General features: G+C 37.9%; 2 protein-coding genes across 2 annotated transcripts; one reads left to right on the forward strand and one right to left on the reverse strand.

The window, feature by feature from the left end:
• The first annotated feature begins 555 nt into the window (after positions 1 to 555).
• Steep1 (STING1 ER exit protein 1) lies at positions 556 to 26,776 on the forward strand. Its single transcript, XM_015498524.2, has 7 exons — positions 556 to 748; positions 4,214 to 4,331; positions 16,861 to 16,902; positions 18,836 to 18,974; positions 19,694 to 19,783; positions 20,334 to 20,426; positions 24,228 to 26,776. Exons 1-7 carry the CDS (start codon positions 625 to 627, stop codon positions 24,288 to 24,290), a joined length of 669 nt encoding a protein of 222 aa, XP_015354010.1. The 5' UTR covers positions 556 to 624; the 3' UTR covers positions 24,291 to 26,776.
• LOC125614392 (STING ER exit protein-like) lies at positions 21,493 to 23,348 on the reverse strand. The gene is made up of 3 exons (XM_048797143.1): positions 23,305 to 23,348; positions 22,496 to 22,585; positions 21,493 to 21,945 (listed from the first exon to the last, which is right to left on the reverse strand). Exons 1-3 carry the CDS (start codon positions 23,344 to 23,346, stop codon positions 21,835 to 21,837), a joined length of 243 nt encoding a protein of 80 aa, XP_048653100.1. The 5' UTR covers positions 23,347 to 23,348; the 3' UTR covers positions 21,493 to 21,834.
• Positions 26,777 to 27,064: the final 288 nt, after the last annotated feature.

Below are 27,064 nucleotides of genomic sequence, written 5' to 3' on the forward strand. Positions count from 1 at the left end.
TGAACAACTTTGTGAATATAAAGAATGAATTTTTTTTAATCTTTATTTTATTTTTATGTGGTGCTGAGGATCGAACCCAGGGCCTCCCATGTATTAGGCGAGCACTCTACCACTGAGCCACAACCCCAGCCCCCAAGAATGAATTTTATATGAATCATATCTAATAATGAAAATATGCTTCATTAGGTACTCATCCTGAACAGTGCCATTAAAGAAAAAAATCATAAAGACACACCTAAAAATCTGTATTATGCATATATAATGTGTAATGTACAGTCCTTTTTATATCAGGTTACATATATATATATATATATATATATACATATACATGTATAATTTAAATATCCATGAGCATATAGAAATTTAAATAAATGATTTAAATAATACTGAAGATGTCACAACTAAAGCAGTTCCAGCTAACTTAGCCGAGGTGAAGGAAGTTCTGGGAGTCTGAGAGTGAGCCCCCGCGAATCTTAGCCTGATGGGACCGCCCGGAAGTTCTTGAGACTACTACTGACACGTGACTCAACGTTGCTTGGAGAGAAAAGGTGCGGCGCGCTTGTGACGTCATTTTTGCGCTACTTTCTTCGTTGTCTTTGAGGTATCTAGCCGCCTCTGGGAACTATGCCTAAAGTAGTGTCCCGGTCGGTTGTCTGCTCCGACACCCGGGACCGCGAGGAATATGACGACGGCGAGAAGCCTCTCCACGTCTACTATTGTTTGTGCGGCCAGATGGTCCTGGTTCTGGGTGAGTAGTCGCGAACTAGAAGGCGTCTTCAAGGAGCGAGTCTGTGGGTTCTTTTTTAAAATTTTTTAAAAAAATATCTTTATATTTATGTGTTGCTGAGGGTCGAACCCAATGCCTCACTGCAGGTTCTTTTTGAGGGGAGCCAGTGGGTACTGGGGATTGAACCCACGGGCGCTTTATCACTGAACTGTATCTCCAGTCCAGTTCATTTTATTTTATTTTATTTTTTTTTTCAGTCCAGTTTATTTTGAGATAGGATCTCGCCAAGTTGCCCAGTCTGGCTTGGAATTTGCAACCCTCCTGCCTCTACCTCCCCAGTCGCTGGATTACAGGCGGGCGCTCGCACCCGGATTAGTCTGTGGGTCCTTGAGGGTGAATTTCCTCCGGCTGTCATCTGGGCGCCACCTCTCACTGAAGTTTAGTGGCTTTTCCCTTACCGTCAGAATCCTCCCTACACATTCTTTCTCCACTCTTGACGTTTTTTTTGTTTGTTTCATTTTCTGCTTAACCTTGTGACAATGTCTACAGACCTCCCTCTAAACTCCTTGTTAAAACACACACACACACACACACACACACACACACAATCTCCCCCCTCAATTCACTCCAAATACTTTGTGATTTTCTGCTGGATACAAAGATGCTGTCGTCTTAGAATAAATAAAAATAAAGCCCTCCTTGATTCTACATTTCCCTCCACCTATAACCCCACCCCTATGCTGCGTTTGTATCAAAAGACTTGCCTAAGGACTGGGGTTGTGGCTCCGTGGTAGAGTGCTTGCCCAGCATGTGTGAGGCACTGCGTTCGATTCTCTGCACCACATATCAATAAATAAATAAAATAAAGGTCTATTGACAACTACAAAAAAAAAAAAGTTGTCTATATTGTTGTCTCGACCCACTACCGTTAGACTTTCCTTCCCACCCCTCACCTTCAAAACCGTGTTTGTTAAGCTTACTGAGTAAACACTGTGATACCAGTCTGGTGGCTAATTATCTTCGTGTTAATTAATCACCCTGTCAGTGGCATCTGAAACATATGATCATGCCATTTTTCTTGTGACATATTCTTATTTACTTCCAAGACTCCACACACTCCTGATTTTTCTCCTACCTCAAATGTTGTCCCTTCTCAGTGTCTAGCTCCTTTTTCTCTCAGATTTCTAGAGATTTCAAGGAGTTAGAGCTCGGTATTGTTTGGATATTCAGTCTGTACTCACTCCCTCAGTGATCTCGACCAGACCCCAGCTTTCAATACCACCTATTTGCTGATACTTCCCAGATGTTCATCTTTAACCTGAACCTCTCCTTAAGCTCCACTTACCTATTCAATATCTCCACTCAGATGTCTAATGGACCTCTCAAATATATCATGTTTAGAATTGAATTCATGATCTCCTGCCCGCTGCTCTCCAATTGCCCTGATTATAGTGTTCCCTGTTGCAATGGTGATACTGCAATTCATTCACTGAGAGGAGTGAACAAGCTAATGTGTAAACTACCTACTGTTCTCTAATTCTCTTCACTTCCTCCATTAATCTCAAATCACTTTGATGCTTGACTTCCTCTGTGGACCTTTAGATTTGCATTATATTCATTTCTATCTGCTTTATAACTGTACCTGTTTTATTTCATATTTGTTTTCAGATTAACCTCCTCCAACTTGGATGGGTCATTTGCATATATATAACTTTGTCCTTAACAGTTACCCACTTTTCCTATTGCCTTCCTCATAGGCTTGGATACTTGGTTGACTCTTCTAACTCTAATAAATTGTAGCACAAACCAAGTGTACTGTAATCACAGAAATACACATAGGAACTTGAGTTGCGGTGTTGGGAAGGTTTTTTTTTTTTTTTTTGGAAGGGTACTGGGGATTGAATCCAGGGGCACTTAACCACTGAGCCACAGCCCCCAGCATTTTTAATTTTTTTTATTAGTTGTTCAAAACATTACAAAGTTCTTGACATATCATATTTCATACATTTGATTCAAGCGGATTATGAATTATGAAATTTTTTAAATTTGAAACAAGCCCTAAGTTGCTTAGGGCTTCACTAAGTTGCTGAGGCTGGCCTCGAACTTGTGATACTCTTGTCTCAGCCTTGTGAGTCTCTGGGATTACAGGCATGTGCATCACATCTGGCAGTTTTTTTTAAATTTTTATTTTTGTGTGTGTGTCTGTCTCACAGTTTATTTAACAATATGTAATAATAAATCGAATTTAACAGTGTATATAGTGACCCAAAGTTCATATTTATAAGTAATCAGCTTTAATTGCATGATTTACAACAGTAGAGGGTTTTTGCTTTCTATTTTCAAGTTTTACAGAAAGTGTATATGTGTACTTGGGCGGGGGCATGGTAAGGAGAAAGAAAGCAAGCAAAGAAAAAATCCCAGGGACATTTCACAAGTTAAAATCATCCCACTGGAATTGTTTCTTACCCTCTTTTTAAATTGTTTTTCCTTTGTTAGATGTAAAATTAATGAAAATTTTTTTCAAGAAACAGAAACCACAATATATAATACATCAATTTAGCAGCTGCCCCTGTATATTTTGAAAAAGTCACTTTTCTCTCTACAAGTACAAATTATTTTAATACTTAGGGTTTTATGATCAGACTTATGAAATAGAAAATTTTCGGGAGCACAAAAGCTGACTTGAGGGGAGGAAAGGGGAATTTTTAAAATATTTATTTTTATGTGGTACTGAGAATTAAACCCAGTGCCTCACATGTGAGAGGCAGGTGCACTACCACTGAGCTATAGCCCTAGCCCCTGGAAGGGGGATTTTAAAAAATATTTTTTAGTTGTAGTTGACAGACTACCTTTATTTTATTTATTTATTTTTATGTGGTGCTGAGGATCAAACCCAGGGCCTCACATGTGCTAGGTGAGTGCTCTACCGCTGAGCCACACCCCCAGCCCCAGGAAGGGGGATTTTTAAAAGAACATTTTTTAAAGAATGAGTATTTTTACACCTAGAGGGAAAAAATTGATATAATTTTAAAGTAACAACCCCCTTTTGTCCTCTGGTTTTATAAATGTTCTTTTATTTGATTCTTCCATAAAGTGAGGAAAATAAGGAAAAGTGTCAACCATCTGTACCAGTAGATAATTGTTAATGTTACATATTTTCACTAATTAAAAATAGTAAACCTATTGGGGTGCAAGGCAGGAACGTATGGTTGGCATCAGACATCAGCCTCTTCCCAGTGCACTGATCTTTCAATGAAGAAAAAGTCCCTGAAGTGGGAAGTGATTTGCCAAAGATGATCAGGGTAACTACAGAGCTGGGGCCAAAACCAAGGTTTTCCTGACACCAAGTCATTTTTAGTTGGAAGCTTCCATCAGCAGAGTAATTATAGTAAAAGTTATAGTGCTACAGCTGCCACTGAAAACTTCTGATTGGATCAAGACCTTTTTCAGTGACTCTACTGACCAAATCTTTCTCCATTCTTTCAGATTGTCAGTTAGAGAAATTGCCCATGAGGCCCCGGGACCGATCCCGTGTGATTGATGCTGCCAAACATGCTCACAAATTTTGTAATACAGAAGATGAGGAGACTATGTATCTTCGGAGGTAAGGGGTTGATGCTCTGTCTAGGATTTTGCTCTTGTGTCAGGGTCTGTTTCTGAAGAGTAAATATTCATCTAATGTTGAGCAGCTCATCTATTCGGGCCCAATTCTTTGACATTTGTGGTAGTTTTCTAAATTCTGATAGTGCAGCAAAATCTTCATTGTGCTTTGGTGAAGTAGTGCTGAGATTTGATTCTACTGCCATTTGATAGCTGAAATTTGACAGGTTTGAATGAATTCATTCAACCTGTAATTTTTTGGAGTGTGCCACATGCCAGGCATTGAGCTAGGTACTGGATCTGTGAATGAATAAACTACCAGCTATAACATTAAAGAGGTAATAGCTCTGGTGTTATAAACAGAAGGTTATGGGAAAGGCTTCAAAAGATAGTGGCATTTGTGGTTGGCCTGAACTAGGATTTCATCAGGTAGATGAGGGGGATTAGGAACATTCCAGGTGGAGGGAATCTAGAGGCACTGAAAGCATTAAATATGGTGTACCTGAGAAATTTGAATAGTCCTTTGTGGCCAGAGCACAGGTTATTTTACAGAAAGGGGTTCATGCATACTGGGGTGAGAACAGAGTACTGTGCTAAAGGGGACAAGATTATACTTTGATTTATAGGCAGGCAATGAAGAGCCAGTCTCCATTTTTTAAGCAGAGTAGTGACATGGTTATATCTGTTTTAGATTGGGGAATTCTTGATATATATGGGAAATTGAAGCCTGCATAGGGATAAAGTTACATGAAAAGAATGTGGAGCAAGAAGAGAGGAATGAAGGTTTACAAAGCACATTAAAGAATTGGAACTATCCAGGTGCAGTGGTGCATGCTTGTAATCCTAGCGGCTCAGGAGGCTGAGGCAGGAGGATTGTGAGTTTAGCAGCTGAGCGAGGCTCTAAGCAACTTAGTGAGACCCTGTCTCTAAATAAAAAAGGCTGGAGATGTGGCTCAATGGTTAGTGACCCTAGGTTCAATCCCCGGTACTGGAAAAAAATAAATAAATAAAAGAATTGGAACTACGGAACAAGGAGAAAGTAGTGATGTGGAAAACAAGAGAGGAGAGTTTTAACAAGTATGTATGTGTGTTCATCAGGTGTGGGGGTGCCTATTATAAAGAGGTGCCAAATGGCACTGAGAGGTCAATCCTAGGTAATTAAGTCCATGTATTTGTTCATTAAATATTCCTTTTGTTGAGCTCCTTTTGTATGCCAGGTACTGTCCTAGAAGCCTGGAATATGCCACTATATTAGAATGCTAGAGCTACCATAATAAAATACCACAAACTGGGTGGCTTTAAACAACAGGAATTAATTGTCTCATAGTTTTAGAGGCTAGAAGTCCACAAGGTGGGCTGGGGATGTGGCTCAAGCGGTAGCGTGCTCGCCTGGCATGCGTGCGGCCCGGGTTCGATCCTCAGTACCACATACAAACAAAGATGTTGTGTCCGCCGAAAACTAAAAAATAAATATTAAAAATTCTCTCTCTCTCTCGCTCTCTTTAAAAAAAAAAAAAAACGAAGTCCACAAGGTGTCTGTAGGGTCATGTTCTCTCTGAAGATTCTAGCTTCTTGCCCCTTCTTAGCTTCTGGTTTTTGCTAGCAGTCCTTAATGTTCCTTGGCTTCTTTTTTTTTTTGTAGTGTTCTTTTTTTAAAATATCTTTATTTTATTTGCTTATTTTTTATATGGTGCTGAGGATTGAACCCAGGGCCTCACATGTGCTAGGCAAGTGCTGTACCGCTGAGCCACAGCCTAGCCCTTCTTTGGCTTCTAACTGTGTCACTCCAATATCTGCCTTGCATCATCATGTGGTATTTTTCTAGTGTCATCTTCTTTATAAGGGCACCAGTCATATTGGATTAAGGGCCCATCCTATTCTACTCTAACCTCATCTTCTTTAGGGTGGTCTACGAATGAGCTACAATCCTCAGCCTTTTTATTTTTATATTTTTGGTACTGAGGATTGAACCCAAGGGCACTTTACTACCAAGCCACATCCCTGGCCTTTTTTTGTATTTTATTTAGAGACAGAGTCTCACTGAGTGGCTTAGGGCCTCACTAAGTTGCTGAGGCTGGCTTTGAACTCACAATCCTCCTGCCTCAGCCTCCTGAGCTGCTGGGATTACAGGCATGTGCCACTGTGCCCAGCAGCCTTTTTTATTTTACTTATTTATTAATTTTTTAGTACTGGGGACTGACCTCAGGGGCACTCAACCACTAAGCCACATCCCCAGCCCTATTTTGTATTTTATTTAGAGACAGGGTGTCACTGAGTTGCTTAGCACCTTGCTGTTGCTGAGGCTGGCTTTGAACTCGCGATCCTCCTGTCTCAGCCTCCTGAGCTGCTGGGATTACAGGTGCGTGCCACCGCGCCTGGCTAGTGTTTTTGTTTTGAGACAGGGTTTCTCTAAGTTGCTTAGATCCACACTAAATTGCTAAGGTTGGCCTTGAACTTGTGATCCTTCTGCCTCAGCCTCCTGGGTTGCTGAGATTACAGGCATGTTCCACTGCACCCAGCTAACGTTGTCTTTTTTGGTTTTGTTTTGTGGTGCTGGACAATGAACACAGGGCCTTGTGCCTGCTAGGCAAGCACTCTGCCACCTCTTTATACCCCCAACCCTCTGACCTCATCTTTACTGCTTGTATCTGCAATAACTCTGTTTCCAAATAAGATCACATTTTGAGGTTCCTAGAAGGACACAAATTTTAAAGGAATATTGTTCAACCCAGTACAACAAGTAAAGAACGTATGGAGCTTATATTCTAGTGTTATATAGGGAAAAGCTATAGGCTGGCATCTAGTTATGTTTAATTTAAGAAACCAAATTATTGTTAGCCCACACTAATGAAGAGTTAGAGACCACCAATAGGTGATTTCAGTAACCAGTCAGACCTCAGCACCATTATAACAACAGGGCTTCTAGAATTGAGCAGCTGAAGAGAAAAATAGGTTATATACAAGGTGCAGATGGGAATACAGATGATAAAACTGACGAAATTTGCAAAGGAAGGCCTCCAGGAAACATTGGGTAAATAGTCCATTATGGTATGTGGGAAGATTTAAAAATAACACTTTCTATTTAAGGCTAATCCATTTTCTTATGTTTTCTGTTTGTTTGTTTGTTTTGGTACTGAGGATTGAACCCAGGGTGCTTAACCACCGAGTCTCATCCCCAGCCCTTTTTTGTATTTTATTTAGAGACGGGGTCTTGCTGAGTTGCTAAGTGCCTCATTAAGTTGCTGAGGCTGGCTTTGAACTCCTGCCTCAGCCTCCCGAACTGCTGAGATTACAGGTGTGCACCACCACGCCCAGCCTATTTTCTTATGTCTGTCTTCCACCATTATTTACATTCTGATTTTGAAAATACTGACTATCTTTAGGATCACTAAAATATTGATGTATATAATTATATGTAGCAGTAATATGAATAATTATGTAATAGCATTTTGTATCTATCTTAAGTTAATATGTATTATTCAGTTAGTACATAAACTAATCTAATACAACTAGGCCACAGGCTCCTATGATATCATAAGGTAGATGTCCTCACCACTAGTCAGAGAACTACTGGGTGACCCTAGAGTGAAGTAGAAACACTGTAATCCAATCAGTCTGATCCTAGAGGTGAGAAAGCCTTAGTGCCAGGAAGTGCTCAGGCTGCTCTACTCTGACCAAGTGACTGTTAGGCTATAGAGTTCTTAGAATTTGTCAAAAAGCCAGGGTAATCCTTGATTGATTTAGTTCCTGCTGTAATCACAAGCAGTCTTTCCAAGAATCCACTCACTCCTCTCCCCTACTGTCCATGGTGGAAGTCTGATCTTTCCTCTTTTTCATCCAGGTGAGTTAAAGAAAGTGCCAGTTACTGAAAATAGAGGAGTCTGCTTATCATATGCCCTGAAACTTATTCCTTTCTACCTCCAAGGCTCTCCATTCCAAAGTAACCCTCAAAACACTACCATTACCTAGTACCCCCTTTCTGTTTTCACTTCCTGAGTTGCAAATTCAGTGGATGCTTTTCTGACCCTATCATTGTTATCACGCCTTCCTTGATGCTATTAACTTCTTTGATATCTGTGAAGCTACTCTTATGATTCTCCTCCTCCTTTGGTCTTCTCAGTCTTCTGGATTCTGTTTCTTCTCCCTGCTTCTTAAGTATTATTATTTCCCAGGGTTTGGACCTTGATTTTTGTCCCCTTTCTGTTATATCCTCCTTGGGTATTCTCACCCCTTCCATGGCATCAATTATACTTGCATGCTCATGACACTTAAAATCTAGATCTGTTGACATTTCTCTCCTGTTTCCCAGAACTATGTATCTAACTGTTTACTGTGCCTCTTTACCTGATGTCCTACCTAGAACCAACATGACTAAGGCCAAACTCCTATTTCTCTGACTCTGGGAAGTACTGTAGATTGGTTCACTCAGCACCACTCCAACGTTCTATTATTTTCTCCTATATACTAGCATTTGTAAAGTTAGAGAATAATTTCCATGCCATCTTCCCAATGTCTAAGACTCTGTGAAAGTGCTTTTGCAAAGCAAAAGGAGTGGAAGTATATGTTGCTGGGTGAGACTTCCAAGGGAATCCCTTTTCACTACTTTTTCTTTATTCCATCCTGCTTTTTGGAAAACACATGGAAATACATGATAATTGGAGCACTAGCAGCCATCCTGGGACTGGATAGGAAGGCCCCAAGAATTGTAGAGTCCTTGCCCTGCTATCCTTGGGTCTCAGCCATTGCCAAGAACTGCCCTCCTCTGGACTTACTTTCTTCCTTCCTTCCTTCCCTTCCTTCCCTTCCTTCCTTCCCTCCCTCCCCTTCCCCTTCCCCCTCCCCAAAAAAGAATTGTCTATTCAGGTGTGTTGCTCATTTTAATTGATTTTTTGCTATGCTATTGAATTGTGTGCAGAAGTTTCTAGTTTGGTGTAATCCTGCTTTTGTTGTTGTTGTTGCCGCCTGTACATTTGGTGTCAGATCCTAAAAAAAAAAAAAAAAAATCACTAAGTCACTGGACCATACTAATGTCAAGAAGCTTTTTCCCCAAATTTTATTCTAGTAGTTTTACATTTTCAATCTTATATTTAAGCCTTTAATTCATGTTGAGTTAATTTATGTATAAATGGTGTTAGATAAAGGTCCAATTTCATTTTTTTTGCCTGTGGATATCCACTTTTCCCAGCACCATTGTTGAAAAAAGAATCCTTTTTTCATTGTGTGGTCTTGTCAACCTTGTTGAAGATCAGGACTATAAATACCTGGGTTTATTTGTGAACTTCCTATTCTTGCACTGATTTTATTTTTTGGCATGTTGACCCATTCTCATATTCCTGGGAGAAATTCCAGTTGGCCATGTTGCAGTTTTTTTCTTTTCTTTTTTTTTCAATTGAACCCAGGACCTTGCACATGCTAGGCAAGTGCACTACCACTGAGTTATATCCCCAGCCCCGTTGCACAATTTTTTCTACATGCTCCTGGATTCACTTTGCCAGTATTTTTTGAGGACTTTTATTTGTATGTATATTCTTTGCTTTGTTTTTTTTTTCTTGTTTGGTGGTGCTGGGGTTTGAACACAGGGCCTTGCAGGTGCTAGGCAAGCACTCTACCACTGAGCTACGCCCCAGCCTGTATGAATATTCTTAAGTGATATATCTCTAGTTTTTTATTGTCATATGTTTGTGTGGGTTTGATATTGGTATAAAATTAACCTCACAGAATGAATTGGGAAGTGTTCCCTCATCTTCCCTTTTCTCCAAAAAAATGTGAAGCATTATAGAATTATTTTTTGAACTTTGAGTAAAATTCACCTTATGCCTCTGGTTCTGGCCTTTTCTCTGAGAAAAGGTTTTTTATTACTAATTCAACCTCTTTACTTGTTATCGTTTGTTCAGGTTTTCTATTTTTTCTTGAGTGAGCTTTGACAGTTTGTGTCAGTCTTTCATTGTAAGAATCTGTTTCTTCTAGGGTATCTAACTTTACTGGCATATAATTGTTCATATTATAATCTTACAATCTGAAATGTGTATGATTGGTAATAGAGCCTTGATTTTTAAAGTTCTAATGATATTAGACTATTTGTAATTGCTATACTGCTTCACCTTTACATACAGTATTCCCTCTGACTAAAATGTCATTTTCTATCAGGAATATCAGCTTGAACATCACCTCTTTGTAATGCCTTCCATGACCACCTCAGACGTACTTTGGCATCCCTACCTCTGTGTGGTCATTACACTTTATACATTCCTCCATTTAAGAACTTACCTCCTTGATTATAATTTTCTCACTAAACTGAGTTCTTTTTTTTTAAGTACTGGGGATTGAACCCAGGGGTGCTTAACCACTGAGCCACATCCCAGCCCAATTTTGTATTTTATTTAGATACAGGGTTTCACTGAGTTGCTTAGGACCTCACTAAGTTGATGAGGCTGGCTTTGAACTTGTGATCCTCCTGCCTCAGCCTCCCAAGCTGCTGGGATTACAGGCGTGCACCATAGCGCCCGGCCCTTAAATTGAATTCTTAAAAAAATTAATTCAGCCACTATTTATTGCATATCTAGTTTGTGTCTGGTTCTTTATTGAGCCCTAGAGTGATGAGACTTTCCGATCTCTGATCTCATGGATGGGATGACAAAATTAGTAAACAGAAAAATCAAGTAATAATGATTATGGAAAGCTATATTAATGAAATAGAGGACTGATATCACATGAGGTCTTCATAGAAAAGATGGTCAGGAAAGGCCTCTCTAACTAGGTTATGTATGAGGTGAGGGCAAAAAAGGTACGAATGGGACAGCCTTGGCATTATTGTAAGAAGAGCATTCCAAGCAGTGAGAAGAGCATATGTATGTGAAAGTCAGAGGTTGGAAAGTACATGTTTGTTCAAAGAACAGAAGAAATTCTGGTGTGGCCAGTGTGTAGGGAGGGAGGGAAACAGTGTATGAGATTAGGCAGGGGCCCAGTTGTGTACTCAGCTCCTGGTAGACCATGGTAGGGAGTTTGGATTTTATTCTAGGTGTCTGTGGAAGCCATTCTTGCCTCTATTTAGAGAATAATTTAGAGTGAGACAGTAGAGGAAACAGATCCTAAAATAAGTGGTTAGATTTTATGTTTATGTTTTTGTTAGATTTGAATTCAAAGTGAGGAAGACCTAAGTATGACATACTCATGTGAAAAAAGAAAAAGATTGCTTTGACCACAGAAAAATCTAAAATTTCCATATGAGGAAAACAAAATCAAAGACAAATAACAAACTTGAGAAGAAATATTTGCAAGGAGCTAAGCATGGTGGCACATACCTGTAATCCCAGCAGTTTAGGAAGCTGAGGCAGGAGGATCCTCAAGTTCAAAGTCAGCCTCAGCAATTTAGAGGGCCCTAAGCAATTTAGCAATATCCTGTCTCAAAAAAGGGTTGGGGATGTGACTCAGTAGCTAAGTGCTCCTAGGTCAATCCCTGGTACCCATAAAAAGAGAAAAACAAAAGAAGGAAGAAATATTTGTAAGACCCTTTAACAATACCAAGTTTCCTTAATATAAAATGAAGAGATAACTCATTAGACAAAAGATATGCACTGACAGTTCACAAAAAATACAAATGGCTGTTAAATTTATGAAAACATGTATAACTTCTGTCTTAAAAAATAAATGCAAATTTNTTTTTTTTTTTTTTTTTAACATTTATTTCTTAGAAGTAGTTGGACACAATACCTTTATTTATCTATTTATTTATTTATTTTTATGTGGTGCTGAGGATCGAACCCAGGGCCTCACACGTGCTAGAAGAGCGCTCTACCTCTAAGCCACAACCCCAGCCTCTGGCCTATACCATTCTGTCCATTCACATCTCCTGGCATTCCCTTGATTTTTTTAAGCAACAGCATACATTTGTCTTTTCTTATAATTTCTGTTGGTCAGAAATTTAAGAATAAGCTTAGCTTGATGGTTCTAGTCTCTCATGAGGCTGTGGTCATTAAGAGGTCATTAAGAGGAGCAGTCATTTGATGTTTTGATCAGGATTGAAGGTTCTACTTCCATCATGGCTTACTCACATGGTTGACAGCTTTATGCTAACTGATATCAAGAAGCCTCAGTTTCTCACCACGATATTAACAGTTTTAAAGTATACCAATACAAAATTGTTACCAATAGTTGCCATGCTATACAGTAGATCTCCAGAACTTATTCATTCATCTTGTGTAACAGAAACTTCATACCCATTGAACAACTCCTCCCTATTTCCCTCACCTCCAGTGCCTGGGAACCTCTATTCTACTCCTTCTATGAGTATGACAATTTTAGATTCTACAAATGAATGAGATCATGCAGGATTTGTCTTTCTGTGCCTGGCTTATTTCATTTAGCATAATGTCCTCTAAGTTCATCCCCATTATCACTAATGGAGGATTTACTTCTTTAAGACTAAATAATATTATTTTTGTTTGTGGACATGCCTCCTTTTCTTTTCCTATTCATTTGTCAATGGATGGTTAGACTGTTTCCATTTCTTGGCTATTGTGAATAGTGCTGCAATAAAAATGGGAGTGCATGTGTCTCTTCAACATATGGATTTCATTTCCTTTAGATATGTATCTAGTTATGGAATTGCTGGATCATAAATAGTTCTATTTTTAATTTTTTAAGGAACCTCCATATTGCTTTCTATAGTGGTTCTACTCATTTACATTCCTACCAGCAGTATGCAAGGGTTTCCTTTTCTCCATATCCTCACCAGCACGCAATATCTTTTGTCATTTTTTTTGAAAATAGCCATTTTTACTTGAATGAAGTCATAGGTCATTGTGGTTTCCCTGATGATTAGTGATATTGGATATTTTTTCATATATCTGTTGACCATTTGTCCTGTGTGTGTGTGTATGTGTGTGTGTGGTGCTGGGGTTGAACCCAGGGACTTGTGCATGCTAGTCAAGCACACTACTACTGAGTTACATTCCCAGTCCTGTATGTCTTCTTAAGAAATGTCTATTCAGCCAGGCACAGTGCCTGTAATCCCAGCGGCTTGGGAGGCTCAGCAAGAGGATCACAAGTTCAAAGCCAGCCTCAGCAATTTAGCAAGGCCCTAAGCAACTCAGTGAGATCCTATCTCTAAATAAAATATAAAAAGGGGCTGGGGATATTATTCAGTGGTTAAACATCTTTGGTTTCAGTCTGTGATACCAAAAACAATAACAAAAATCAAAATATCTATTCAGATTCCATTTAGTCAAGAGGCTGAGGCAGAATTATCACAAATTTGAGGCCAGTGTGGGCAACTTAGTGAGACTAAGTTGAATTAAAAATTAAAGGGCTGGGGATGTGGCTCGCCTGGCATGCGTGCGGCCCGGGTTCGATCCTCAGCACCACATACAAACAAAGATGTTGTGTCTGCCGAAAACTAAAAAAAAAAAAAAAAATTTAAAAATTAAACTGGGATGTAGACTCAGTGGCAGAGATACCACTGGGCTCAATCCCCAGTAAACCCCCCCCTTCCCCAAAAAATGAATTGTCTATTCAGGTGTGTTGCTCATTTTAAATTGATTTTTTGCTATGCTATTGAATTGTGTGCAGAAGTTTCTAGTTTGGTGTAATCCTGCTTTTTGATTGTTGTTGTTGCCGCCTGTACATTTGGTGTCAGATCCAAAAAAAAAAAAAACTCACTAAGTCACATGGACCATACTAATGTCAAGAAGCTTTTTCCCCAAAATTTATTCTAGTAGTTTTACATTTTCAATCTTATATTTAAGCCTTTAATTCATGTTGAGTTAATTTATGTATAAATGGTGTTAGATAAAGGTCCAATTTCATTTTTTTTGCCTGTGGATATCCACTTTTCCCAGCACCATTGTTGAAAAAAGAATCCTTTTTTCATTGTGTGGTCTTGTCAACCTTGTTGAAGATCAGGACTATAAATACCTGGGTTTATTTGTGAACTTCCTATTCTTGCACTGATTTTATTTTTTGGCATGTTGACCCATTCTCATATTCCTGGGAGAAATTCCAGTTGGCCATGTTGCAGTTTTTTTCTTTTCTTTTTTTTTCAATTGAACCCAGGACCTTGCACATGCTAGGCAAGTGCACTACCACTGAGTTATATCCCCAGCCCCGTTGCACAATTTTTTCTACATGCTCCTGGATTCACTTTGCCAGTATTTTTTGAGGACTTTTATTTGTATGTATATTCTTTGCTTTGTTTTTTTTTTCTTGTTTGGTGGTGCTGGGGTTTGAACACAGGGCCTTGCAGGTGCTAGGCAAGCACTCTACCACTGAGCTACGCCCCAGCCTGTATGAATATTCTTAAGTGATATATCTCTAGTTTTTTATTGTCATATGTTTGTGTGGGTTTGATATTGGTATAAAATTAACCTCACAGAATGAATTGGGAAGTGTTCCCTCATCTTCCCTTTTCTCCAAAAAAATGTGAAGCATTATAGAATTATTTTTTGAACTTTGAGTAAAATTCACCTTATGCCTCTGGTTCTGGCCTTTTCTCTGAGAAAAGGTTTTTTATTACTAATTCAACCTCTTTACTTGTTATCGTTTGTTCAGGTTTTCTATTTTTTCTTGAGTGAGCTTTGACAGTTTGTGTCAGTCTTTCATTGTAAGAATCTGTTTCTTCTAGGGTATCTAACTTTACTGGCATATAATTGTTCATATTATAATCTTACAATCTGAAATGTGTATGATTGGTAATAGAGCCTTGATTTTTAAAGTTCTAATGATATTAGANACACACACACACACACACACATGCATATATATATGTGTGTGTATATATATGTGTGTGTGTGTTAAATTTATGAAAACATGTATAACTTCTGTCTTAAAAAATAAATGCAAATTTGAAGATCTCATTTTTCACCCATTTAAGAAACATTTTGAATGATTTTTTTTAAAAGGTGAAGAATAGTGTAAAATATGGTACATTCGTATAAAAAAGGATAAAAAGGTGTTTCCTTATGTACCAGGGATGGGGATATAGTTCAGTGGTAAAGTGCCTATCCAGCATATGCAGGGTTCAATCCCCAGCACAGAAAAAAAGCCTAGAGTGCTTGCCTACTGTGTACCTGTCAGTCTTCTTTGCTTGCACATGCGTTGACTATCTCTGGGATGAACACAAAAAAATCAGAAGGATTTTGCCTATGGAGAAGGGAACTTGGTGTGTAGGGGACAGGTAGGATGGATATTTATTTTTCATTTTATTCTTGTATGTATACCTTATGCCTATGTTGACTATTAAAATTTTGAAACAAGCAAGAGGGGTTGAGTGAGGAGATCAGTCAGGAAGTTGTTACAGTAGTAGAGGGAATTGATAATGGTGGCAGGAAGGTGTAAAAAAGTAGACATGTTCAAGAAATTTTTTTTGAGATTAAATCCATTAGATTTGTTCATGAAGTAAGTGTGAGAAATGAGGGAAGGAGAAGAATCAAGGATGAGTTCCAAGTTTCTGTTAAGCAACTGGGTGGGTAGAATTGAGTCTTTTAATCAATGTGTTGGTTTTCTAAGGCAGTATCATGTGGGCTCTTGAGTTTGACTGCCTGGGCTTGAATTCAACCTCCTCTACTTCCTAGCACTACAATTTTGTGCAAATCTTATAATTCATGCTTAAGTTCCCTCATCTGTAAAATGGGAATAATAATATATCCTACCTCACAGTGTTATTGTAAGGATTACATGAGTTAATAAATGTATATTTATTAACTCATGTAATCCTTAAAATAATTTTAATATTTTAGAATGGCTCATAGCATATGGTAAAAGCTATACCATTTTTCTTCTGTATCCACATGGAATTTGTTCCAGGACCTCCTGTAGATACCAAAATCTGCAGATACTCAAATCCCTAATATCAAATTGCATAGCATTTGCATATAACTTATTCTCTCACATACTTTAACATCTTTATGTTACTTATAATACCTGTACAACCTGAATGCTATGTAAATAATTGTTATACTGTATTGTTTAGGGCATAATAACAAAAAATGTACATGTTCAGTACTGACACAATTTTTTTTCTGAATATTTTTGATCCACAGTTGGTGGAATCCACACATGAGGAACCCTTGCATGTGGAGGGCTAACTATTTAAGTGGTTGCTGCTATCATTGTTAGTATGACTATAATCATTACTATGACAGTTATATTGCACCTCTTCCTCTTCTGTCTGGGTAACCATTTTAGGGGCTCAATAAATGCTTGTGGAAGGAAGGACGGAAGGAAGGAATGTTGGAACTTTAAAATTAACACATTTAACCAATTGATCTATGAAATGAAAAAAAAATTAAAATATCTATTTATTTTTTTGTTTTTTTAGGTGTACACAGTATCTTTATTTTACATTTACGGGGTGCCGAAGATCGAACCCAGTGCCTCGTGCATGCTAGGCGAGTGCTCTACCACTGAGCCACAACCCCAGTCCTGAAATGAAAACTTTTGAAAGGCCTTTTTAGTATGTGAAGAAATTAGATGGTATGGTTAATAGGTTATGGGATTTACTCCTGCCTTCTTACTTTTTACTTCTATTTTCTGTACAGGCCTGAAGGCATTGAACGACAATACAGGAAGAAGTGTGCAAAGTAAGTGTTAACCATGTGGGTTTCTCCAGAAATAGGCAAGTAGAGGCATAATAGATTACGAAAATAACTATTTGGATACAATACTCTGTTGTGTCTCTGTTTTTATAATCTCAACTGCCTTCAAACCAAATACTAATATATTTCCTAAAGAGACTAGTCAGAGTTACATCCCTGACTAGCTGGCCACAAAAATGAGTTTTTAACATAGTGCAATTTTATAAAAGTTGAGATGTAATCCATATGTAATGAAACGTGCCCATTTTAAGTGTTCAGTTTGATGGGCTTTGACAAAAGAATATAGTCATGTAATACCACCATCATCATGATATCAAACATTTCCAGCATTTCATATGCCTTTGCAGTCCAACCCCCCACCCTCCCATTAGGCACTGCTTTCTGTTACAATGGTTTTGCCTTTCCTAAAATTTAAATTCTACAATATGTGTTATATATGTATAGTATTTATCTTTTGCACCTCTTATTTTAGTCCTTCAAGTTATTATGTCATGGGGCTGGGATTGTGGCTCTCAATACACCTAGCACGTGTGAGACCCTGGGTTCAATCTTCAGCACCACATAAAACTAAATAAATAAAATAAAGGTATTGTGTCCAACTACAACTAAAAAATAAATATTTTAAAAAGTTATTATGTCATTAATCATTTATTCCTGTTTATTAATAAGCAGAATTCAATGTATCCAAGTTTGTTTGCCCATTCACCCATTTGAGATGAACGGTGTTTTAGTTGTTTCCAGTTTGGGCTATTATAAGTAAAGTTGCTGTGAATATTCTAGTATAAATTATAGTGTGAACATGTATTTTCTCTTGGAGTGGAATTGACTGGGCCATATGGTAAACGAAACTAGTGTAACTTAATCCAGACCTATTTGTAAAGTCTATTATAGGATCATAGACTCAAGAATCTTAAAGAATATTATGTGTATTTCCAGTTTTAGGCTATTAATAGTGACTATTAAACTAAAAAATTCAATCTTGATGAAACTACGGTTACAGCTTGTCTCTCAGAAGACTCAAACTAGGAGATTAAAGCTGAGGAAAATGGATAAGAATGCATTTTCACTCCCAGCCATATTGGATTGATGAAATTGGTTTTATCATTTCTTGTAGGTCTACTTTGTTTAGCTCAATAAGTGTAATAATGGTCAGCCAAAGAAAGTGGTGATTACTACCAGGACTGGTTGCCAACCACTACAGTGGAACCTTTACACTCCTCCCAACACTACAAAAACAAAACAGAACAGAAAAAAATCTAGACAAAATGCTCAAACCAGTTACCCAGGTGACTGGGAAGAATAGTGGCAGTTTTGACTGCAAAGCAATCAATAACATGAGCTAGGGTTTATCAGACTTGTTGAATATTATACATCACTTGAAATGCTCAATAAACTTGCAGATTCACAGTCCTCACTCCCTACATTTGCTGGATCAGGATCTTTTGGGAGTGACCTAGGAATCTTAACAGCAATTTATTTTGAATATTTATTTTTTAATTATAGGTAGACACAATAACTTTATTTTATTTTATGTGGTGCAGAGGATCGAACCCAGTGCCTCACGCATGCCAGGCGAGCACTCTGCCTCTGAGCTACAGCCCCAGCCCAGCAATTTTCTTAATATTTATTTTTTTAGTTGTAGTTGGACACAATACCTTTATTTAATTTATTTATTTGTATATGGTGCTGAGGATCAAACCCAGGGCCTTGTATGTGCGAGGCGAGCACTCTACCGCTGAGCCACAACCCCAGCCCCTTAACAGCAATTTTAACAAGCACCATTTGGGAATCAGTCATTGAGAAAAGCTAATCCTTATTTTATGACACAAAAATATTCCCAGGGTCTACATATGTTTTGCAAATCTCTGAGGGGATTTGGAATCAGAGTTCTTCTAGAGGTTCATTCTGCCTTTTGCAGGTGTGGACTACCACTGTTCTACCAGTCCCAGCCGAAGAATGCCCCTGTGACCTTCATTGTGGATGGAGCAGTAGTGAAATTTGGTCAGGGTTTTGGGAAAACAAATATATATACTCAGAAACAAGAGCCTCCAAAGAAGGTAATTATCATTGAAGGAGACAGACTGCTTAATACAGCTACAGATTTCCTCCCAAATGTCTTTTATTGTGGTGCTAGGGATTGAACTCAGGGATTAATACATGCTAGGCAAATGCTATACTACTGAGTTACACCCCCAGCCCCCATACTTTAAAATAAGGGTTTAGTACACAAGAAAGTGCCCTTTATGGATGTCTTCATTTTTAAAATTTTTAGTTGTAGATGGACACAATACTTTTGTTCATTTATTTTTATGTGGTGCTGGGGATTGAACCCAGTGCTAGGCAAGCACTGTACCACTAAGCTACAACTCCAGCCCCTAGATGTATTCATTTTTAAGAGAATGCCATTTTGTGTTTAAGCAGATATTACAGAATTGTAACACCTATTCTTTTTTTCCTACAGTTGCCCCATGAGTAATCTTAGAAAATGTGTAGTTTTTATTCTCATTTATTTCCTTAAAAAATTATTTTTCCAGTGTGAATAATTAAACAGTAAATTAATTAGGCTAAATTTTAGAAAACATTTTAAAAACCCTTGGTGCCAAATGTTATAAAAATATAAATGTAAATAAAAACATTGACACCTTTAGATAGGCAGCCTGTCCCAAAGAGGCAGTGCCCCCCACCCTGTACACAGGTGTGTGTACACTCACACTCGCATGTGACTTATGGATCCTCTTGGGGTGAACTAGACTAACTCCTCTTCCTGCTGTTTCAGGTGATGATGACCAAACGGACTAAAGACATGGGCAAGTTCAGCTCTGTCACTGTGTCTACCATTGATGAAGAGGAAGAGGAGATTGAGGCTGTAAGTGCTTCACCTCTCAAGGGAATTTGAATTTGGGGTGGGTTAAGAAAGGGAACTCCAGAGCTAGAGCATGATGTACCAGAGAACAATTAGAGACATTGCTTTCAGACCCTGCTCTGCTAGTAAGAAACTATGTGACACTGGGTTAAAGCCTGTTTCCCAGGACCTCAGGGATAGCTGTAAGATGTGCACAAGAGAGTTTGAACTCTTTCATTCCTCTTAAATTTGAAGACTACTGGACTAAATTATTTTAGAGCCTTTCCAGTCCAGCTCTGATGGTTTGGCAGTCTGTTCTCAGCAGCTGCAGCAGTAGCAGCCACAATTACCTTTCTGTTACTTCAGTAGAATGAAGTTTATGGAGAGATGTGAGCTGTTATTTTTAAAATGATTTTGGTTGAAGCCTGAATTTCTCTGGATTATTGAAAAGGAAACAGAGGCCTGTCATTTTAGTAATGATTTCATGACTTGAACACTGTAAATTGTTGCTATGGTCTTTATTATAATTCCTCAGTGAGAGAGCTAGTTTAAGGATGCTTCTTTTTTCCTTCAGAGGGAAGTTGCTGACTCATATGCACAGAATGCCAAAGTGATTGAAAAACAGCTGGAGCGCAAAGGCATGAGCAAGAGGCGACTGCAAGAGCTGGTGAGTGCCATGGGATAGGAAGGCTCTGGCTTCTTTGTTTGGATTTCATCTCTGAACAACTGTCCAGCAGGCAGGGAAATACTTTAGGAAATCTCTTGGGGGTGACCAGTATAGTTGGCTGCTGACTTGCTAACCCTAGCTTGTGGTTGTTGGTATAACCTTCTCTGTAGTAGAGGCTGCAGGGTCCAGGCCCTAAATTATAATACCTGTTATCTAACTAGGATGATATTTTAATCTGCTATTTATGGTCCAAGGTAAGGCATTTAAAGGTGAGAGTTTCTGGATACTCTCCCAGGATGTAATGATGCATGATAGTGTTATTGGCAGTACCTGCATTGGGGTGGTTATTACTTCTTTTTTTTTTTAAAGAGAGAGAATTTTAATATTTATTTTTTAGTTTTTCGGCGGACACAACATCTTTGTTTGTATGTGGTGCTGAGGATAGAACCCTGGGCTGCACACATGCCAGGCCAGCGCGCTACTGCTTGAGCCACATCCCCAGCCCCGGTTATTACTTCTTAAAGCACTGGTAGTTTCCTGTGTTATTCCAGGGTTTGAGCATGCATATCTATATTTGATGGTGCCTACATTTCTCTTTTTTTATAATTGCTTTTAATATTTTATTAAACTCTGACAGTGCTTCATTGATGCCTTATCAAAAGACATATACCATTTTCTTCTAATGACTGATATATATATATATATATATATATATATATATATATATATATATATATCAGTCATTAGAAGAAAATGGTATATGTCTTTTGATAAGGCATCAATGAAGCACTGTCAGAGTTTAATAAAATATTAAAAGCAATTATAAAAAAAGAGAAATGTAGGCACCATCAAATATAGATATGCATGCTCAAACCCTGGAATAACACAGGAAACTACCAGTGCTTTAAGAAGTAATAACCGGGGCTGGGGATGTGGCTCAAGCAGTAGCGCGCTGGCCTGGCATGTGTGCAGCCCAGGGTTCTATCCTCAGCACCACATACAAACAAAGATGTTGTGTCCGCCGAAAAACTAAAAAATAAATATTAAAATTCTCTCTCTTTAAAAAAAAAAAGAAGTAATAACCACCCCAATGCAGGTACTGCCAATAACACTATCATGCATCATTACATCCTGGGAGAGTATCCAGAAACTCTCACCTTTAAATGCCTTACCTTGGACCATAAATAGCAGATTAAAATATCATCCTAGTTAGATAACAGGTATTATAATTTAGGGCCTGGACCCTGCAGCCTCTACTACAGAGAAGGTTATACCAACAACCACAAGCTAGGGTTAGCAAGTCAGCAGCCAACTATACTGGTCACCCCCAAGAGATTTCCTAAAGTATTTCCCTGCCTGCTGGACAGTTGTTCAGAGATGAAATCCAAACAAAGAAGCCAGAGCCTTCCTATCCCATGGCACTCACCAGCTCTTGCAGTCGCCTCTTGCTCATGCCTTTGCGCTCCAGCTGTTTTTCAATCACTTTGGCATTCTGTGCATATGAGTCAGCAACTTCCCTCTGAAGGAAAAAAGAAGCATCCTTAAACTAGCTCTCTCACTGAGGAATTATAATAAAGACCATAGCAACAATTTACAGTGTTCAAGTCATGAAATCATTACTAAAATGACAGGCCTCTGTTTCCTTTTCAATAATCCAGAGAAATTCAGGCTTCAACCAAAATCATTTTAAAAATAACAGCTCACATCTCTCCATAAACTTCATTCTACTGAAGTAACAGAAAGGTAATTGTGGCTGCTACTGCTGCAGCTGCTGAGAACAGACTGCCAAACCATCAGAGCTGGACTGGAAAGGCTCTAAAATAATTTAGTCCAGTAGTCTTCAAATTTAAGAGGAATGAAAGAGTTCAAACTCTCTTGTGCACATCTTACAGCTATCCCTGAGGTCCTGGGAAACAGGCTTTAACCCAGTGTCACATAGTTTCTTACTAGCAGAGCAGGGTCTGAAAGCAATGTCTCTAATTGTTCTCTGGTACATCATGCTCTAGCTCTGGAGTTCCCTTTCTTAACCCACCCCAAATTCAAATTCCCTTGAGAGGTGAAGCACTTACAGCCTCAATCTCCTCTTCCTCTTCATCAATGGTAGACACAGTGACAGAGCTGAACTTGCCCATGTCTTTAGTCCGTTTGGTCATCATCACCTGAAACAGCAGGAAGAGGAGTTAGTCTAGTTCACCCCAAGAGGATCCATAAGTCACATGCGAGTGTGAGTGTACACACACCTGTGTACAGGGTGGGGGGCACTGCCTCTTTGGGACAGGCTGCCTATCTAAAGGTGTCAATGTTTTTATTTACATTTATATTTTTATAACATTTGGCACCAAGGGTTTTTAAAATGTTTTCTAAAATTTAGCCTAATTAATTTACTGTTTAATTATTCACACTGGAAAAATAATTTTTTAAGGAAATAAATGAGAATAAAAACTACACATTTTCTAAGATTACTCATGGGGCAACTGTAGGAAAAAAAGAATAGGTGTTACAATTCTGTAATATCTGCTTAAACACAAAATGGCATTCTCTTAAAAATGAATACATCTAGGGGCTGGAGTTGTAGCTTAGTGGTACAGTGCTTGCCTAGCACTGGGTTCAATCCCCAGCACCACATAAAAATAAATGAACAAAAGTATTGTGTCCATCTACAACTAAAAATTTTAAAAATGAAGACATCCATAAAGGGCACTTTCTTGTGTACTAAACCCTTATTTTAAAGTATGGGGGCTGGGGGTGTAACTCAGTAGTATAGCATTTGCCTAGCATGTATTAATCCCTGAGTTCAATCCCTAGCACCACAATAAAAGACATTTGGGAGGAAATCTGTAGCTGTATTAAGCAGTCTGTCTCCTTCAATGATAATTACCTTCTTTGGAGGCTCTTGTTTCTGAGTATATATATTAGACATTGATGGGCCTTTATTTATATGTGGTGCTGAAAATCGAACATGCTAGGCAAGCTCTCTATCACTGAGCCACAACACCAGCTCCTGACTGGTATATTTTTGGTTGCTGTTTTACCTTGCAATAGTGGTCTAGAGTAGTCTCAAACTTTATAAGATGAAAAAAACAGTGTTTTCTTTTTAATTGCCAATTTTGTAATTTATAAAATATAAATATTGAATTGACCTCAATTTGTATTATTAAATTATTTCATTTTATTATTACTCTATCAAATTGCTATAAAAGTTTCTTAATGTTTACTCTTGATTTTTGCATGTATGTTGCATGACTGATTAACAAATAGTTCATGGACTCCAAAATTTAGTAGCACTGTTTTGGAATGGTGTTCTTCCCTATTCTGCCAAGAATAGGATAAGAATAGAATATGCCATGACATTGATTCCCTCAGCCCTTGGGAGGTGCTGGGTTCCTGGAATCCCTGCATTCATTGTCTTAAGCCACAGCCTTGTATCTCTGCCTGTATTTTGCCTACAAGTACCATTTTTTGAGTGTGCTGTAACATCAGAAGGGTTGGAAAGAAGTTGTACAGACACATAAAGATTTTAGAATCACTTCTGGTTTGTACACTATATGTGTACTAAGGTAGAGGGTTTCATTTTTTTCCTATCTTTGTATTTTTTTTCTTTCCATCTTTTTTATTGGTGTATTATAGTTGCACATAATGATGGGATTTGTTGTTACATATTCATACATGCACACAAAATGACAGTATAGTTTGGCCAATATCACTAAGGGAGAGTGTTTCCAAGTGTTTTCTTCAAATAAGGAAGGAAAAATAAGACTTTTGAATGATATATCAAGGCATACATTTTTTTTTCCTTTCCAGGCTGAACTGGAAGCCAAGAAAGCTAAAATGAAGGGGACCTTGATTGACAACCAGTTCAAATGACCAAGACTTTTCTCTGAGCCCAGACTGGAGGCAAGCATTTAGATCAAGAAGAAAAATAACTTCTTGATTACATGGACTGGTTTCTGTTTATTCCCTAGGAGGAGTCTTTATTTTGCTTCCGATTGATTCTCTTGCATTCAGTGAGGTCTTTGAGTCCATTTGACCTGATTTCTAGGAGATGAATTTTTCTAAGTCTTTACGTAGGTTTTATGAACTATTTTTTGTCCATTTGATATAAAATTCTTCAGCTACATAAAAACTTTATGAATAGATTAGTGCTGAGTGTGTCTAGTTTCTAAAATGACTTTTTATTCCTTTTTCAGTTAATAGAATATTGAAAGATTTTTGGAAAAATATTATGGTGTGTCATAGAATTATATGTAAAATTACAGCAAGTCATATCCTTTTTAAGTGACTCTGTCTCTGGTCTTATAATGGCTCTTAGAATTGGCAATCTTTGTCCTATCAGCAGAGTTCCATTGAAAGTCAAAATCTGCATAAAGTTCTCTTTACTTCAAATATTAAGAGTTATAGGTGAGCCATACCATATCAGACTTTATACTTAAAGAAGGAGAAGCTACAGGGCTGGGTATATTGCTCAGTCATAGAGTGCATGTGAGGCATGTGTGAGGTCTGGGTTCCATCCCCAGCACCACATACGTGTGTACATGCACACACACCCCAAAGTGAAAAGCCAGATTGTGTAGTGAGAGAGTTGGTTAGCTCAGATTTGAATTATAAAAGGATCTTATTAAGTAACCCAAGGGAGCTGCTATCTAGTGAAACAGCTGGGTGTACTGCTTCTCTGTGTGGGTACATGAAATAAATAAAATTTTCTGCTAGGTATTGTTTATTTTACATTTGTTATTTGCAGAGGAATGTTGTGTATATAAATATTTTATGTCATGCTGCTTCAGTGATATCAATATCTGTATATTTGTATTAATATTTTTATCTATTCCCTGTATTACACAGTGTAGGGTCAGAAAGCATGTTAACCTCCTCATATTATCTATAATGGATCACAGTTATTAGCAAGCATCCAAGACTTGTTTGTGAGGTGCTGCTGGGAAATGGTAGAACAGTTTTCTTTGTGTCTTTTCTGATTTTTTTTGTTTTTCTTTCTTTTGGGGGAGGGTACTGAGGATTGAACTCGGGGGCATTCAACCACTGAGCCATATCCCTATCCCTATATTGTATTTTATTAGAGACAGGGTCTCACTGAGTTGCTTAGTGCCTTGCTAAATTGCTGAGGCTGGCTTTGAACTCATGATCCTCCTGCCTCAGCCTCCTGAGCTGCTGGGATTACAGGAGTGTGCCACCGTGCCCGGCCTCTGATTTCTTTATTGCACAGAAAAGTAGGTTGGAATCAGAGTAGATATAATCTAGCAACAGATATACAAAAGAGGGATGGAGTCCTGAGAAGGCCCAAAATAGGGCTGTGTTACCATCTTCCAGGTTATTCTACATTCCATGAGGCTTTTTGCAACTGAGTCTTTCTCTTCACCTCATTTCCTGTCCTTATTCTGAGAAAGAAGTAACAATCACGTGGATGACCTCCTCACAATTTCTAACCTCAACTCCAGAGAATGACCTCTACCTTTACTTCACTTTAGTCATAAGCTCCCATGATTACAGCCTGGATATCATCTACACAACCTCTGAAATCCAATATTTTGTTCTCTGATCACAATCATTCACTTCTTCTGAAGCTGTTTTGTTTTTAGATTTGAAGGGTGATTGTTAGTAGTAAATAATGAAAAATAGTAGTAGTAGTAATAGCAAAAATACTCACCACTCTTTATTGAGTATTTACTATGTGTCAGGTGCCAGGGAAAGTACTTTACAGGTATTACCTAAACAACACGATAATTCTTAAAGTTTAGATGTTACTATTCCCATTCTAAAAATGAGTATTCTGACATTCAGAGAGTTTAAGTTTCCTAAGATCTCCTAGTCAGTATGTGGTAAAGACAAAAGTTTGATTTTAAAACTAGAACAGGAAAACTGCTTCTCCTGTGGAATTTTTAAAATATATATTATTAAGATCAGAATGCAATTTCATTTTGAGAAACCAAATAAAGTGCATTATAAAAATTCTTGCATAGAGAACTCCCTATAATAAATCTGTGGTTACATTTCTACATATTTTCTGAAATATTTGTCTTTAGATACTAGTTCTAAACCATTTCAACATCTGGTTCAAGTTATGCATTTTGCTTCTTCTATATGATTGTGAAATGTTATGTCATTAACACCAAGCCACATATGCTCTTCATTATGTTTTATTCTTTTATATTGAAATAATTGTTAAAAAATAACATAGTTCCTCTAATCTGTTATTATATTATAGCACATACAGTGTTTTAATGTTAGTACAAAGAGATAAAGAGCCATATTGAAATTTTGGAGGGTCTTGTTCCTTTTTTTTTTCTTTTTGCAAAATATCCATTGTGAGAAAAATATTAAAATGTGTGTGAAATATTCCCATTGTAGTAATTGGTGACATTTTTGTAACATAACTTTATTGTTTAAGAGAAATTGAAAAGCTTTTTAAAACCTGGGTTGCCTTGCTAAGGACAATGGCACAAGCCTATAGTCCCCATACTCATGAAGATTGCTTGAGTCTTGGAGTTAAAGGCCAGCTTTGGCAATATGCTGAGACCCCGTTTCAAAAAAATAAAATGAAATAAAAGGCTAGATTGTCTCAACCATTTTAAGGTCTTTAGAACAGTTTCTCTGCTCTTAATTTTTTTTTTTTTTTTTTTTTTTTT

This window comes from Marmota marmota, unplaced genomic scaffold (assembly GCF_001458135.2).
Source record: "Marmota marmota marmota unplaced genomic scaffold, marMar, whole genome shotgun sequence".
Lineage (NCBI taxonomy): Eukaryota > Metazoa > Chordata > Mammalia > Rodentia > Sciuridae > Marmota > Marmota marmota.